The sequence below is a fragment of the Zalophus californianus genome, chromosome 17 (genome assembly GCF_009762305.2).
Source record: "Zalophus californianus isolate mZalCal1 chromosome 17, mZalCal1.pri.v2, whole genome shotgun sequence".
NCBI lineage: Eukaryota > Metazoa > Chordata > Mammalia > Carnivora > Otariidae > Zalophus > Zalophus californianus.
In genome coordinates, this window is record NC_045611.1 from 38,561,583 (window position 1) to 38,576,503 (window position 14,921).

Below are 14,921 nucleotides of genomic sequence, written 5' to 3' on the forward strand. Positions count from 1 at the left end.
GTCTGTCCTACTGCGGAGGTAACAGCAGCGAAGGTGGTGGAGGGGGGCTCGTGGCAGTGGTGGGGAGGTGGGCTTGCTAAGGCCATTTGTGGTGGCCCTCTCACTTGCCTACCACCCCTCTTCTTTGGGCCTCTCCCTCCCTTCTCCTCCCTTGCCTCATCCCCTTCCCTCCTTAGCCCATGTCCTGGCCTCGCTCCACCTGGGCTAGGAGAGGCCCATCCCTACCTCACAGGCTCTGCCCACACCGCCCCGGAGGGCAGGTCACCACTGCTCTGCTCAGGCCTCCTGGCTCCAGCCCCCAGGCCGGATCAGCTCTTGTGCCTGCTGCTGTCTCTGGCCTTGGTCCTGGCAGGCAGACACTGCACTGGCCTGAGCTGGCTCCTCGCCAAAGTGCCCAGCGTCTGCCCTATTTGGCACGACAAACTGTCACTGTGGGACAGTGACCACGTTTCTACCAAGTGCTCATATCGGTTCTCAGAACTGGAGATAAAGAGAGGAACAAGATCAATATCGTCCAGTCCATGGGGTTCACTGCCTAGGTGAGGGAGACAAGCCATGAACACATAAATGAGTGACTGAATAAGATGACTTTGGGTTGGAGAAATAATTTACAAAATAATAAAACTGGGTGAGGTAGCTGAGGGTCGGGGGGCGGGAGTGGAGGCGGTGAGCTGCTTTGCGTGGTCAGGGAAACCTCTGAGGACATGGCAGTTTGAGCTGACACTTGAATGCCAACAATGCAGCCATGGGAAGATCTGGAGGTAGGGGCGTGCAAAGGCCCATAGGTGGGAACAACCTTGGGGTTTTGAGGAACAGGAAGAAGCCAGTGTGAAAGGAAGTGCGGGGAGGGGACCAGAGGGAGGCTGGGACAGGCCTCCTGGAGGGGTGAGGCCTGGAATTTCATTCCAGGGTCCCAGGAGGCAGGGGAGGGTCTGGGTGGGGAGGCAGCATAACCTGCTGGATGTTGGAGTGCGTGATGAGCGCATTAGAGTCCACTAAACTGGACTCTCTTTCTATGAAAGTTTCCACTGTACAAAGTTTTAAAATATAAAAAGGATTAAATGCTGCTGATTGTTAATATGATGATGATTGGTTTCTCGGGTGCTGAGAGGAGATGACTGTGTCAGCGAGCAGCAGGGAGGCCCGCCAGAGGCGGCACAAGGCACAGTAACTCCAAGGCCTCGCTTGGGAGTCCTGCGAGGACTGTCTCCAGCGAGGTGGGAGCGGCAGGGGGAAATGGGCAGGGGCCTGGGGCAGTCAGACTGGAGAGCCAGCCCTGGGAGGTCCCGAAAAGTAACTCTGTGCAGGTCCTGCCCACGGCGGGCGCGCACCGCGTGCCCATTCTAACTCTGGGGGGCTCTGCCCGCCTACACTTCCCGGGCTGTCAGGCACCGAGAGTCGGGAGCCCAGGCACCGGCCCCGCCCGCGCGCCGGGGCTCCGATTGGCGGAGCCGCCGCGAGGGGCGTGTCCTGCGAGAGTGGGCGCCCAGACCCGGAGCGGACCTCTGCGGCCAAGAGCAGGCTCGCGGAGGGGTGCCGGGCGGGGCGCAGGCGCGCAGGGAGCCGGCGGAGGAGGTAAGGGCCCCGGGCCTGGCAGGGACACGAGGGGAAGGCAGGTCGCCTGCCCGCCGCCTCCAGTCTCCCCGGCCGCCCTGTCGAGGTGGCTCCGGGGCTTGGGCGGGACCGGCGCGCAGCAAGGGCCACCTCAGACCCTGAGCCCGAGCAGAGGCGCGGAGAAGGGCGCTTACTGCTGGCTGGGGCTGCTGGAGGCGAGGTGGAGGCTGCAGGGGCTCCAGGCAGAGCGGGGTGTGCACAAGTAAGGGCGTTCGGGGTCAAGGCCGGGTCCCTGGGATGCGCGACCTGTGAGCAGAGGAGGTCCGGAGGCGCCCGCGGGTGCTGCCCCCTGAGGCGGCGGGGATCTCCGCTAGAGCCCTGGCCTGACGCCGCCGTGGGGGCCTCACTCCTTGGTCCCAGTTTTCGGGGTCTGCACACGTGAGCAGAGTCAGCTGCCCCAGTGGACCCGGGAGGTGGCGGGGGGAGAGTGGCAGTGCTTTCTGGGTGGCCTTGGTCCTCTCTGGCCTCTCTCACTATGGAACAGCCTGGTCCCCAAGGCGTTGGAGTTTGTGATTTTGGGTAGGAGTTGTCAGAAGGAATGGCAGGGCTTCATCTCCCATTTCACAGAGGAAGTCACTAAGGTCGGCCTACAGAGATGGCAGTTCCTTCCCAACCTGGAATCAGCGGGAATCTCCTTCCCTTTCCTCTTCCGGAACACCGAAGAGTTAAGCAAGGCAGTGGTGTCTTCAGCCCCCTTTACAGGGGGGAGAAGGAAGTTTCCAAAGGTTCCAGAAGGTTCCAAAGTTCAGAGGCACTCTGAAATTTGATCTCCACAGTGCAAGGAAAATGTTGGTTTACAATTTGAACAAAGTTCTTATCTCACCCCAGAGGGTGAAAAGCCAGTGGGGAGGGTGGATCATTGCGGGGGTCATTCTTGGCACAGAGCTTCCACTTAGTACTGGGCTGTTCCTGGGCACATAATTTCCACTGGGGTCTGTGCAGGCCGAGAGATGACTCTGACTTAGGCCTGTGTCCCTGCACACGTCAGCCCTCAGGGCTGCCAAGACAGGAGGTGAGGCAGCCCAGCTGAGCTAAGGGACCTGCCCAGACCAGCCCAAGAGATCCCTGGGCTGGTATGGGGTTGGGGAGGTGGGGCAGGGGATCAGGCATTTGGAGAGGGACCCTGCCCTCTGGACTTGAGGATTTCTGATTCTGTCTTTGGTCAAGAACAGCCTTCTTGGAGCTGGGCTCCCCCATCACTCGACTGGGCCCTTGGGCAGTAATTTTGATGATGGGGGTGGTACTTTCCCCCGTGGGGCTTTCGTGAGGATTAAGTGAGAGAATACTTATAATGTGCTTACAGTTGTAGCTGGTGAGCTGTAAGCTCCTAGTTAATAGCACCTCTGGTTTATTTTCCTTATTACTTTTTTTTTTTTTTTCTTGGAGAAGAGCCTCCAGGAAACACAGGGTTAGACAAGGCTGAGGGGCAGCCCCTCTGGAAGGAAAGGACACTTGGATCTGGCACTCTCCTCAGTGTACTTGGAGAAAACCTCAGATCCTCATTTGGCCTCTGGACCTTCAAGACTGGCCTCTGCTGGCCCCTTTGACCTTACCTCTTACCCCTCACTCCTTCCTCTATGGCCTCCACGGGTCAGATTCTTGAGCTGTTCCCAGGGCCCAGAACATTCTTTTCTCCGGCCTTTGCATGACTGGCTCTTTCACAGTGTTAGGGTTGGTGCAAGGTTACTTCCTCACCAGGCCTTGCCTGACCCCCACCCCCACCCCAGCTCTGTCAGGCAGATCAGACTTTTGCTTCACAGCACTTAGCACACACAATCAGAAATTACCTTGTTGATTTACTTACTAGTCTGACTGTCCCACTAGGGAGTCTGTTACTAAAGGGCCTGGTCCCTACTTCTTTGCTGTCTGTCACCTGGTGCCAAGCACAGTAGGACTGTGTCTGGCACATGGTAGGACTTATGATACACATTTGGAAGGTGAAATCCAGCAGACGTGAGAGCACCGTGGGCCTGGTTGGGGCTGGATGGAAGGAAGGGCGGCGATGAATCAGCCTGGCCCCAGTCAGAAGAAGCCAAAGGACAGTACAAGGGGCCAGCATTCTGACCCCCCACCTCCGTGATCTTGGCCAGGTACCTCCTTCTCTGATAAGCGGTGTCCCCAACTGTAGCTCTCCCAGAAGGGTGGACCTGGGTGCCCCTCCTAGGTCCTGCTTTCCAGGGTTCCCAGGGTGGGGCCCCAGACTTCTCTCACAAATCACACAGACTATTTCTGAGTGGAGGAGAGGAGAGAACAAGTTCCATCAGGACAAAGCCCTGTGTCAGGTGCATCCCCAGAGTAGGTGCGTTATGCATTTCCCCCCCTCCATTGCTGGTTATATCCAGGTACCCTTTCTCCAGGCCACTTTCAGCTGACTTTGATTTGGGTCCATCATTTGTTTTTAACCTGTCTTAACCCTTTTTAAGTGTACAGTTCAGTGGTATTAAGTATATTTCCATTGTTGTGAAACATCTCCAGAATTCTTTTCATCTTGCAAAAGTGAAGCTCTGTACCCATCAAATAACAGCTCTCCTTCCTCCCGCTGCCCCCCAACCTGGGCAACCACCTTTCTACTTTCTGTCTCTATGCATTTGACTACTTGCAATGCCGCATAGGAGTGGAACCGTACTGTATTTGTTGTTTTGTGACCGACTTATTTCATGGAGCAAAAATGTCTTCGGGGTTCATCCATGTGGTAGCAGGGGTCAGAATTTCCTTCCTTTTATGGCTGAATAATTTTCTGTTGCACATTCTGTTCAGCCGTTCAGCCGTCGATGGACATTTGGGTTCCTTCCACCTCCCAGCTACTGTGAATAATGCTGCCATGAACGTGGGTGTGCAATACCACTTTGAGACCCTGCTTTCCGTCTGGTGGGGAGACACCCAGGAATGGAAGTGCTTGGTCAGATGGTGTTTCTATTTTTGATCTCTCGAGGAGCCCCCATACTCTTTTCCTTAGTGCTACACCAATTTACATTTCCCCCAACAGCACGCCAGGGTTTCAACCTCACGTCTTTGCCAACACTTGTTATTGCCTGGGTTTTTTAAGTTGTTGTTGTTGTTTTTTTTTAATAGTAGCCACCTTCATGCATGTAAAGTTCCATCTTCTCCATCTTCATTCGAATATCTAGTTCTTGAACACTTTTGCACCATTTTGTAATATCTACACACAATCTGTAACTTACCATTTGGCAGGTTGCTTTTTCCACTCAGTGTCTGATGTCTGTTGTCACTCCACGTTGACCCGCATGGATTGGGTGAGTTGTAGTAGCTGCCGGAGGTCTTCCTGCGTGTGAGTGGCCCAGCTGTGGGAACCATTCCCCCACCGCTAGGCGTCTCTGTTGTCTCTGCCACAGGTCTTGAACTCATGGCTCCTGGGGGTCTCCCTCGGCTGCGGTCTGAGCTCCTCCAGTGGAGCCCTTAGCCAGCACTCAGCCCAGCCGGTGGGGGGAAGGGGGATGGCCTCTGGAATTTTTTCAGATTGTCCACAGCAGGGACCCAGTGATTGGTCCTAGCAGGACAGCCCAGGGCTGTCACCAGTAATCAGCGAGGTCTGAAACGCACAGCCAAGATTAGCAACCTAAAAAGAGTCGTTCTTACATAAGGTGGTGTGGGCAGCATCTCTCAGGATGCCTTGTGGTCTGAAGGGGGCAAGCGGTATGTGACTCAGGGGACTGAGCACCCGTCTTGTGCAATGCATCCAGCCCCCACACTGAGCCCTGCTCTGGCTTCCCACAAGTAGTCTGACTTATAGAACTGCAGTGTGGTGACCCAGAAATACCATGAGTGTGATCAGCTTGGCCAGGGTCATGCTGTGTGTGCCTGTGTGCACCTGGCAGTGGCCATGAAGTCAGCTCTCACCTGCTTCTTTCCAGGAAGTAAAGCTGACTCTATGCATGGGGGGCCCTCGGGGAGCTTTGGAAGGGTTCCTTCATTCACTTCACAGTAGGTGCAAAACACCTACTGTGTGCTCGGCACTGTTCCAAGCACTGGGGATACTGTAGTGAACAAGACAAGGCTCCTGCCCTCATGGAGTTTAGAACCCAGAAATGGAAATACAAAACATGTAAGCAAATGATAGATAAGAAAATACTGGTCCTGGTAAGTCCTAGGGTAACATCTTAGAGAAAGGGTCAATAAACTTTCTCTGTAAAGGGCCACATAGTATGTACTTTAGGCTTTACAACCCGTGGTTTCTGTCACCTCTAGTCATCTCTACCATTGCAGCCTGAAAGCGGCCACAGACAATTTTAAGTGGGGTGTGGCCGTGTTCCAATAAAACTTTATTTACAAAAACAGGCTGTGGGCCAGATTTGACCCTCAGGCCATAGTTTGCCAACCCTGTACTTGAGATGGGGTTGTCAGAGACCCTTTCTGAAGGGAGATGAGGACCGAGAGCCCAGTCACAGGAAGGAGCCAGCATGGGACAGCCTAGTTCAGGCAAAACATGATGGCACTCTGCTGTGGATCCAGCCGTGTAGCTGTGTGGTGAGAGGTGGGCAAACTCTGGCCAGTGGTGAGAGATAAAGATGGTGGAGCTTGCTCATGAGGTGACCGTTGGGGGTACAGGAAAGAGGAGGTTCAAGGATGAGTCCTAGGTTTGGGGCTTGAACAAATGGGTGAATGGTGGTTCTGTTTATGGAAAAGAGGAACTGGAGGGAAAAGCTGGGTTTGTGTTAGGCACATGTTGAATTTGAGGACCTTCTTAGAGGAGCAGGTAGGAAATCGCGTGGGCAGGTGGACGTCCGTGCTTAACAGCGCAGGAGAGAAGCCACAGCTGGAGGCTTGACCGCGGGAGTCAGCAGGATTTGGGTGGTCTTCAATGCCATGAGTCTGGAGGTCAAAGGCAGTGTGTGTGGACAGAACTGGATGAGATCTGGGCCACTGACATTTCGTGCTTGGCAGAGGAGGACAGAGTGGGCCTCACACTCCATGGAGGATGGCACTGTCTCCCGGGAAACAAGCTCTGGGCCCCCTACCTACAGAGCCTCAGTTTCCCCCCTGTCACTGGGGGATTCTACCTCCTTGGGTTGGTGTGGGGACTAAATAAGATAGTCATGCTCGACATGGAGGAAGCAGTCAGCACGTGGTACCTGTGATGCAGGCAGTGGTGACCACTGAGCCGTGGGCCGAGGGAGCGGGCTGCAGGTCTGTGATGGTTTGGCTTGGTGGATGGCGGAGTCTGTGATGGGTTAGGGTTGCAGACACCGGTGCCTGGCACTCACTGTCCCACCTGGAGCAGGCCCAAAGTGCCAGGTCTGTGGTGCTCCTGGGAGCCCCTGATGGGAGTTGGGGCTCAGTATCCTTGCCCCTTGGGGTGGACAGCGTTGAGGCACGTTCTCCCCTGGCTCCCAAGGGTCCCCAGGGAGTTGAGCCCCCACTGGCCACAGTGGTGGCCTGGCTCAGCCACACATCTTCACTGCTGCCTCCCCGTCCCGGGCTGGCTTCCACGTGCCCCTCACTGGGGACCGCCCCTTCATGTCTCGGCAGTTCCTTGTCTAAGAGTTGGCTCTGGCTTCTGGGGCAGCGAGTTTGTGCGGTTGGCTGGCCATCTGGGCCCTGTGGTGGCCTGTCTGGCTGGCATGCGAGGGCCATGGGGTCTGGGGTCCGGCGCCTCCCTCACCTGCCGCCCCTCCCACAGCCAGGCTGCCGGAGAACATGGTGGATTACCTGGCCAACACGGAGATCAACAGCCAGCGCATCGCGGCCGTGGAGAGCTGCTTCGGGGCATCAGGGCAGCCGCTGGCCCTGCCAGGCCGCGTGCTGCTGGGCGAGGGCATGCTGACCAAGGAGTGCCGCAAGAAGGCCAAGCCACGCATCTTCTTCCTCTTCAACGACATCCTGGTGTACGGCAGCATCGTGCTCCATAAGCGCAAGTACCGCAGCCAGCACATCATCCCGCTGGAGGAGGTGACGCTCGAGCCGCTGCCCGAGACCGCGCAGGCCAAGAACCGCTGGATGATCCGGACGGCCAAGAAGTCCTTCGTGGTGTCAGCCGCCTCCAGCACGGAGCGCCAGGAGTGGATCAGCCACATTGAGGAGTGTGTGCGGCGGCAGCTGCTGGCCACGGGCCGCCAGCCCAGCACGGAGCACGCGGCGCCCTGGATCCCCGACAAGGCCACGGACATCTGCATGCGCTGCACGCAGACGCGCTTCTCGGCCCTCACGCGGCGCCACCACTGCCGCAAGTGCGGCTTCGTAGTCTGTGCCGAGTGCTCCCGAGAGCGCTTCCTCCTGCCGCGCCTGTCGCCCAAGCCCCTGCGCGTCTGCAGCCTCTGCTACCGCCAGCTGGCCGCCCCGAAGCGGGAGGAGGAGGAGCTGCACGCGGGGGCCCCCGGGCAGCCGGCCCACTCGGCCGGGGCGGGCTGCGGGGCATCCAGCGGGGACGAGGAGGACTCTGACGAGGACAAGGAGGGCAATGGGGACGGCGACTGGCCCAGCGGTGTGGAGTTCTACGCCTCGGGCGCCTCCTGGTCAGCCTTCCACAGCTGACCGGGATCTGCGGCTGTGAGGGAGGGCCTCCCGGTCCCTCCTGCATCCGAGCAGACTCCATCGTTGGGCCCCGAGAGAGCAGAGTTCCCGCGCTGCACCCCGCCCCCAGGACCCTGCCCCACGGGTGGCAGGCACAGTGGGAGTGGCTCTTTCTCTCCAGACCCCAGTGCCTTTGTGCTGGACATTGGCATCCTTCTTTTCCACTTCAGGTAATTCTCTGTCCACTTAGCGAACTCAAAACACTCGGGCCTGTTAGGAACAAATAAATAAATGCCTTTTTCTCAGCCCTAAGAGCTGTGGTCCCAGATAATGCCTTGAGCTAGACAACCCCAGGCACCTTTCGGGACCAGAGGGAAGATAGGACTGGAGTGAGGTCCCCTGAGGCCGTGCACCCCAGCACCTGCCCCCCAGACAAGTGACCCCCCCCCCAGGGAAGACTGGGAGGACTGGAAACCAGATCTGCCCATGCACCTTGCTGACGCTCACCTGCCTGGCTGGCTGGGCCTTCTCAGGCCAGGCATGGGAGCTCACCTTGAGCCAGACTGGAGTCTGCCATGCCGTGGGTGCCCACCAGGCGTGGGCCTGAAGCCTGGCTCCCCGGAGTCCAGGGCACATGCCCGGGCGCCTGGCCCCATCTCCCCTCACTCCAGATGTCCAGGTGTCTGATGCCCCTTGGTCCTGTCCCCTGTGGCTGGGGAAAGCAGTGTTTTCTGTTAGGACCCTTCATTGCAAGTGACAGAAACCCTACCCAGACTGATTTAACAATAAAAAGAACACTTATTAACTTACCTGGTCAAAAAGTTCAGGAATGACTTGCTTCAGACACAGCTCATCAGGGGCTCAAACCATGCGCGGTGGCGGATGTCCGCAACCATCCCCCATGCTGGGTGTCCTGGGAACATTGGCAGCACAGTGGGGTCAGACATTCATGCCACACCTGGGCTGCTTCCCGAGGACATGGCCCCGTCCACCTGGGTGCTCTGCCCATGGCCCAGCACGACATGGTCTGCCCATGGCAACACGGTCTCCTGATTTACTTCTGCTCTGGTCTTTCCCTGTTGCCTGGCTGACCTTGGCCAGAGCCCACTGTGGTGGAGGGGGAGGTCACTGTCAGCGAGAAGTAGTGACTCTGGGACCAGGAAAGCCTCCCCTAGCCCACATGACCCTGTGCCTAAAACCCCTTCATCAGGGCTCCAGACCTTGGGGGAAGAATCGCCCTCTGGCCGGTTCTCAAGTCTTCCTGTGCAGATAGAACCCTGAGGGTCTGGCTAGAGTACCACATCCGATTCAGCTGGTCGCTGGCTTCCAGGGACAGCCAGGCTCCAGCCAGCTGTTGACAGGGAGCCACCCCTGTGAGGGAGGGTAGAAGAGGTAAAGTGCCAGGCCCCAGGCCTGCCTGTCGCCTTCCTGCATGGGCAGAGGGAGGCCGGCAGGGAGGGTCAGAGGTGCTTCCAAGAACAACTTGTTGGTTTTCAAGCCCTTGGCCTCCCTGAGCCACACAAACTGGTCTAGGCTGGTTCTGCCTGAGCAGAGGGCTCAGGGCAGGACAGGTCATGGGATGAGGGGCAACTTCCTGAAGACGGATCAGATACCCTCTCACAGCCAGGCCAGGCAGCCCCATCCCTTCACCCCAGGGCCGGGGCTGGGGCAGGGAGTGCCCAGCTCCAACCACTGGCCTCCTGGTCACAGCCCCGCTCTCCTGGAGCCTCCCTTTCCTGGTGAAGGGGGAGTAGAAGCACCGGGCAGCTTTCATGTGGACAGGAAGAGGACTGCCTACAGCGTGCAGGGCAGGTGGCCGAGAGCCATGCCCTCCTCACCAGGGCTGGGCAGCTTCTGGCTCAACCCTTAGCCCGAGACCCTTAGGCCTGCTCCCCTAGTACCCCCACCTATTAGGGCCTGCAAGGACTCAGGGCTTGAGTGGCCGCAAGCTTTGGGGGGCCTTCATTCATGCAGACGCATTGCTGTGTGCCATGCCACGTGCTGGGGACACAGCCGTGGGTGAGACACACAAGGTCCCCACTCTTAAGGTGTCTCCTCTGGCCAAGGAGCCAGGCTGGGGCAGGTGGTGTCAGTCCTGGTGTGCTGTGACAGGGGCGGGGACTGAGGCATGACGTGGTGGGCAGGTGGACGGCAGCACTCCGCAGGGGTGAGCTCCCCGCATATGGTGAGAAAGAGAGCAATGCCAGCTAGAGAGGTGGTGCTCCAGACAGAGGGAATGGCAGGTGCCAAGGCCCTGAGGAGAGGAGGTGTTCTGGAGCAGCATGGCTGGACTGAGGCCAGACGGGTGGTGGGGCCGGCTCAGATGAGCCAGGAGCCACTAGAACCTTCCACAGGGCAGCAAGTCTGCTCTTTGCTTTCCAGAGCTTGCCTGGTAGCTGTGTGCAGATGGCTGAGGCAGAGAGCCGCCTGACAGCCACCCCAGACTCCTAGGATCCCTGAGAGGGGAACCAGGCTCCACTAAGGCCGCATCTGCCTGCGGTGGTGGGGGGTGGACGGCAAGCTGTGGCTGTCCCCACCTCCTCCTAAAGGGCTGGCCCCTCCCCTGTTCTGACTGACAGCAGATGGTGCACCAGGAAGCAAGATAAATGCCTCCGGCCGAGCATTTGCCCTGGGCCAGTGTGGGGGGTCGGTGATGGTCAGCGCCCCGGCCACTGAAGCCCAGAGGGGAATGTGTTGGGAGGAAGCGGGACCTCCCAGAAAAGATGTGGGCCCGAGAAGGGAAGGTGCTGCCTCAGGAGACCCCATCTCTGACTCCTTTAGGTCTGGTCCCCTTTAGAGACAGCCTCGTCAGCCTGCCTTGGGTCATGGGTCAGGCCAAGCCCTGCCTCCAGCCGCCCCCCAGGCTGTTCCAAGAAGGGGCTGGCTGCCCGCCAGGCTGCCAGGGGGTTCTGCTTTCTCTCACCTACTTCCCCAGCAGGTGGAGTCCTGCGAAGCTCTGGAGCTGCCCCTAGTAGAGGCCACATAGCGGACCCTGGCCCTTGGCCACCACACCGCCCCCCTCGCATGGAGGAGGTCAGGAGTTCTCAGGGCTCAATCAATGCTTCTGCTCTTTGCGATGTTCCCTCTTCCCATAACGAAGCTTGAGGTCTGGCCGCAGGGCTGGGTCTGCTGGGCCTATGTCCCAGCCCTCGCTCTCTCCTGGGGATTTGCTTACAGGGCCTGGCAAGGACCGGGAACCCACTGTCCTGCCAGCCAAGTGCTCCCTTCCACAGCCCAGGAATCCTTCCTCCCAGCCGTGCCTGGACTCCGTGTTCCTGCCAGAGGCTGATCCTTCAGCCCTGGGAGGGGCCTGCCCTGCCCTGCCCCTCCTCCTGGGAGATGGAGATGGAGATGGAGATGGGCTGGGAGAGGGTCCGAGGACCGGGCCTATGCATTTGAGAGGCACCCACCACCTCAGCATTGCCTGAAGCGCCCCTGTGGCATCAGCCCTGATGGAGGTCGCTCCAGGTGGAAAGTGAAGTCTCAGGGTGACCTCAGGGCAAAGGGGCCTCCCTTGAGAGTTTGACCTACCCCTGGGCAGGGCTGCAGTGGTCCTACAGGACTCGAATACTGAGGGACGCCTCTGCAGGTCACTGATGCTGATGCTGAACCTGGCTGCCCCGTACTGAGACCCATCTGGCCTCCAGCCTCAGGAAGGCAGAGCCGGGTTACACATGGCCATCCTGAGTCTGAAGGGGATGTGGCCTGAGTCCTGAGAGAGGGATAGACAAAGCCAGTGGCCAGAGCTCCCAGAATAGTTGTGTGCTCAGGGAGGGCTTCCTGGAGAAGGTGATGTTTAGTTGAGCCCCAGGAAGGCACGACTTTATCAGAGAGGACAGTGGTCTCCACCAGGACTGGACTCTGGGTCTTTTGTTCACTATCCCCTCCTGCCCATGACACTGAACATGTGTGGATTGAATAAATGAATCAAGTAAGAAATGAGGTTGGGGACCTGGGGGCAGAAGGGATAATAATGAAATGGCCATTGAGCCTCACCTCTAGAGCCTCCAGTCAAGGTGCTGGATGAGAACTGGTGGGCCTGGCCTCTTTCTGGAGGGTTGGGGAGCAGCCCCATCCCCCAGACACTGAGTGCTGCCCTGTCAGCAGGGACAGGAAGCGCCCATTCCCCCCTCCCAGGCAGAGCTTTCTGGAGACGTGATGTCAGACCTGTTTGCAGGGGGCCATCATCCAGGTTGGCCTCAGAGGATGTCAGCTGGCCTGGCCTCTGCCCAGCCCCAGCCTGTTCTTGGGGACTCAGCCAGGAAGAGGCTGCAGGGGAAGTCAGGGCCCCCGCCGGACTCTGCTACGAGGCAGGTGGGGAGTGACTGCAAGGCTGACCCAGTTCTCAGCCAGGATCCTGGGGTTCTCAGGCCACTCTCACAAACCAAGGCAACCACTTCCGCTAGCCTGCCTCTGACCCAGGCCTGCAGGAAGTAACCCTCCCCAGGCCTGTGGGCCGGCGAGAGGCCGCCTCCGAGTCTGAGGCTTTTCACACCTGGCGCCAGCAGGCTCTGGGCTGCCCGAAGCCTCCCTCCTCAGTGCTTGCCAACTGTCTCCCTGCCTCTCTCTGCACCCAGGCTCCATCAGTGAAGGGGCCCACACCCTCCACTTGTGTGCTCTGCCTTAGCCCTGAGCAGACTCAGTGAGAGACCTGTGCCCAGAGGACAGAAGTTGGGCCGCGCGGGTCACAGGCCAGAGGAGGGATTCTGCCTCACTAAGCCAAACAGAGCCAGATCCTGGGCTTCTCTGGGCTACTTGCTGACTCTGAACCCAGCATCCGCCTTTGTGCATGAACTTTGGCCCTCCCTGTGGACCCCAGTCTGCTGCCACCTCCCCTCTGCAGCCTTCCTGGTTGCCCCAGGGCAGCATGGCTAGCCCATCTGTGCTCCCGGAGCACCTGCAGCCCCAGCTCTGGCTCCCACCCTCCGTCCTTCATGAAGTGCCTGAGTGGGCCCTCGAGTCTGGGCTGCTCGAGGGTAGGGGGCCGCTCAATCATCATTCACCTGCAGCCCCCACAACTCTCAGCCAGTTTCCACAGATGCCTTTCATGGAAGGTAGCCTTGGGCCTTCCCCTAGCTCCGGGCGGGGTTGGGGGGGGCTGTCTGCAAGATGCTGGGGTCACGGGACCTCAAAGCCGCTGCATCCAAAACTGACCCCGTTGGCTTCCCCTAACCAGCTAGTCCTGCCTCCATTGGCGCCTGCCCCCATGCCTTTGAGCCAGACACTGGGGAGTCTCCTGACCCTTCCTTGCCTGTCCCCCACCCTCCTGTGCCTTTCTAGGTAACCCAGGCCCAAACTGGGGGAGCCTGTGGAGCACTGGGGCCCTGAAGGAGCTTCCATAGGGCCCTGGAGGGAGTGGTTCAGGCAAGACCACAGAGGTGGCACAAGGTAGAGTCCTTATCCCAATGGACAGTGAGCCCTGTGCACACACGGGTGCACACACCCCTCGGGCCCCTCTCAGCCCGCCTCCTACTTTGCCCTCCCAGACTCCCCATGTCACAGCCTCAGACTAGCTCTTGGAGCAGTCTAAAAGGGAGGAATCGAGAGTGAGGGCGGGGGCTCACACTCAGGAAGGGAGAGTGAACATCCAGGAGGCTCTCGGGTGCTCCTCCCCATTTCCTTCAGTGTTTGGGCTGGGGAGCCGAGGCCCCCGGGGCAGGTGCACCCCTGACACTCACGAATCAGGGACAGTGCCAGAGTCCTGTGCCATGTCTTCCCAGAGTCCTCTCTCCTGCTGGCTCCCCTCACCACCACAGAGCGAGATCTGACTGGAATGTTCCAATGCTGAAAGCAGAAAGGCTGGCAGGCAGGGAGGAAGAGAAGGGGGCTGGGGGTGAAGACCAAGCCAGACATTTCTGGGCAAAAACAAGGGGAAATTTCAATCCCCGGAGTGTCACTTTAGGGGGTCCTGTCAGATGTTCTGACCCCAAAGAACAGGCTTTCTGGAGAGCAGTTCTGCTCACAGTAGCTCCCAAGCTGGGAGGGAGGGAAGCTGGGTGCCAGGAGCCAGTCGTCCGTGCTGCTGCCGCCCACTGTTTCCCCACACAGTGGGGCTTAACATGCCCCCTAGCTGCCCATAGCGACACCCCGGGTGTGGGAACCCAGGCTTCCAGGATTCTGGAACCACACACACAAAGATACACACACACACACACACACACACACACACACAAGTTTTCCTTTGTGTGTACAGAAGGAAACTTTATGCAGTTGCAAATTGCCAACATTCTCAAAATACCAAAATGCCTTCCTTTGTATCCCAACCAAGCCTCCTGGAGTCCCCACCCCCACCCAGAACATAGAGGGACCCTCTCAGGCTTGGGCCAAGCTAGCCACTATAGCTAATCTCTTTCCCCCAGGGTTGAGCTAGAGCTGGTCTAAGAGAGTGGCGTCAAGGCAGAGGCGCTCAGGGAGAGGGAGTCTGGCTGGGGGCTGGGATGTAGTCATCACCCCAGGACAGGCCCAGGCTCCCCATGCCCTTCTGTTCTACACTCATGTCCTCACCTTGAAACACAGGCCAGCTCCCAACTCCCTGACCCCTGCTGCTGGAGGGGGTTCACAGCGTGGTGGGCACCCATGGCTCACCTGTGTATGTTCGTCCTTTGGGTACTCACACCCTGGTATTCACTGGCATGAAATAATACAAAAAAAAGTGGGGTGCCTGGGTGGCTCAGTCGTTAAGCGTCTGCCTTCGACTCAGGTCATGATCCCAGGGTCCTGGGATCAAGCCCTGCATCGGGCTCCCTGCTCAGCCGGAAGCCTGCTTCTCCCTCTCCCACTCCCCCTGCTTGTGTTCCCTCTCTCGCTGTGTCTCTCTCTGTCAAATAAATAAAAATCTT

At 58.6% G+C, this 14,921-nt stretch overlaps 1 protein-coding gene across 2 annotated transcripts; it reads left to right on the forward strand.

Annotated features, from left to right (window-relative positions):
* Positions 1-1,493: 1,493 nt before the first annotated feature.
* Positions 1,494-8,879, forward strand: PLEKHF1 (pleckstrin homology and FYVE domain containing 1). Of its 2 annotated transcripts, none has more exons than XM_027618950.2 (2): positions 1,494-1,575; positions 7,253-8,879. In XM_027618950.2, exon 2 carries the CDS (start codon positions 7,270-7,272, stop codon positions 8,101-8,103), a length of 834 nt encoding a protein of 277 aa, XP_027474751.1. In that variant the 5' UTR covers positions 1,494-1,575; positions 7,253-7,269; the 3' UTR covers positions 8,104-8,879. The 2 variants fall into 2 exon arrangements, with proteins under 2 accessions (XP_027474751.1, XP_027474752.1); XM_027618951.2 differs by having other exon boundaries at positions 1,512-1,575; positions 7,257-8,879.
* The last annotated feature ends 6,042 nt before the right edge of the window (positions 8,880-14,921 follow it).

Coding starts and splice junctions, on each gene's coding strand:
- PLEKHF1 (XM_027618950.2), top strand. CDS start 7,270: ATGGTGGATTACCTGGCCAACACGGAGATCAACAGCCAGCGCATCGCG.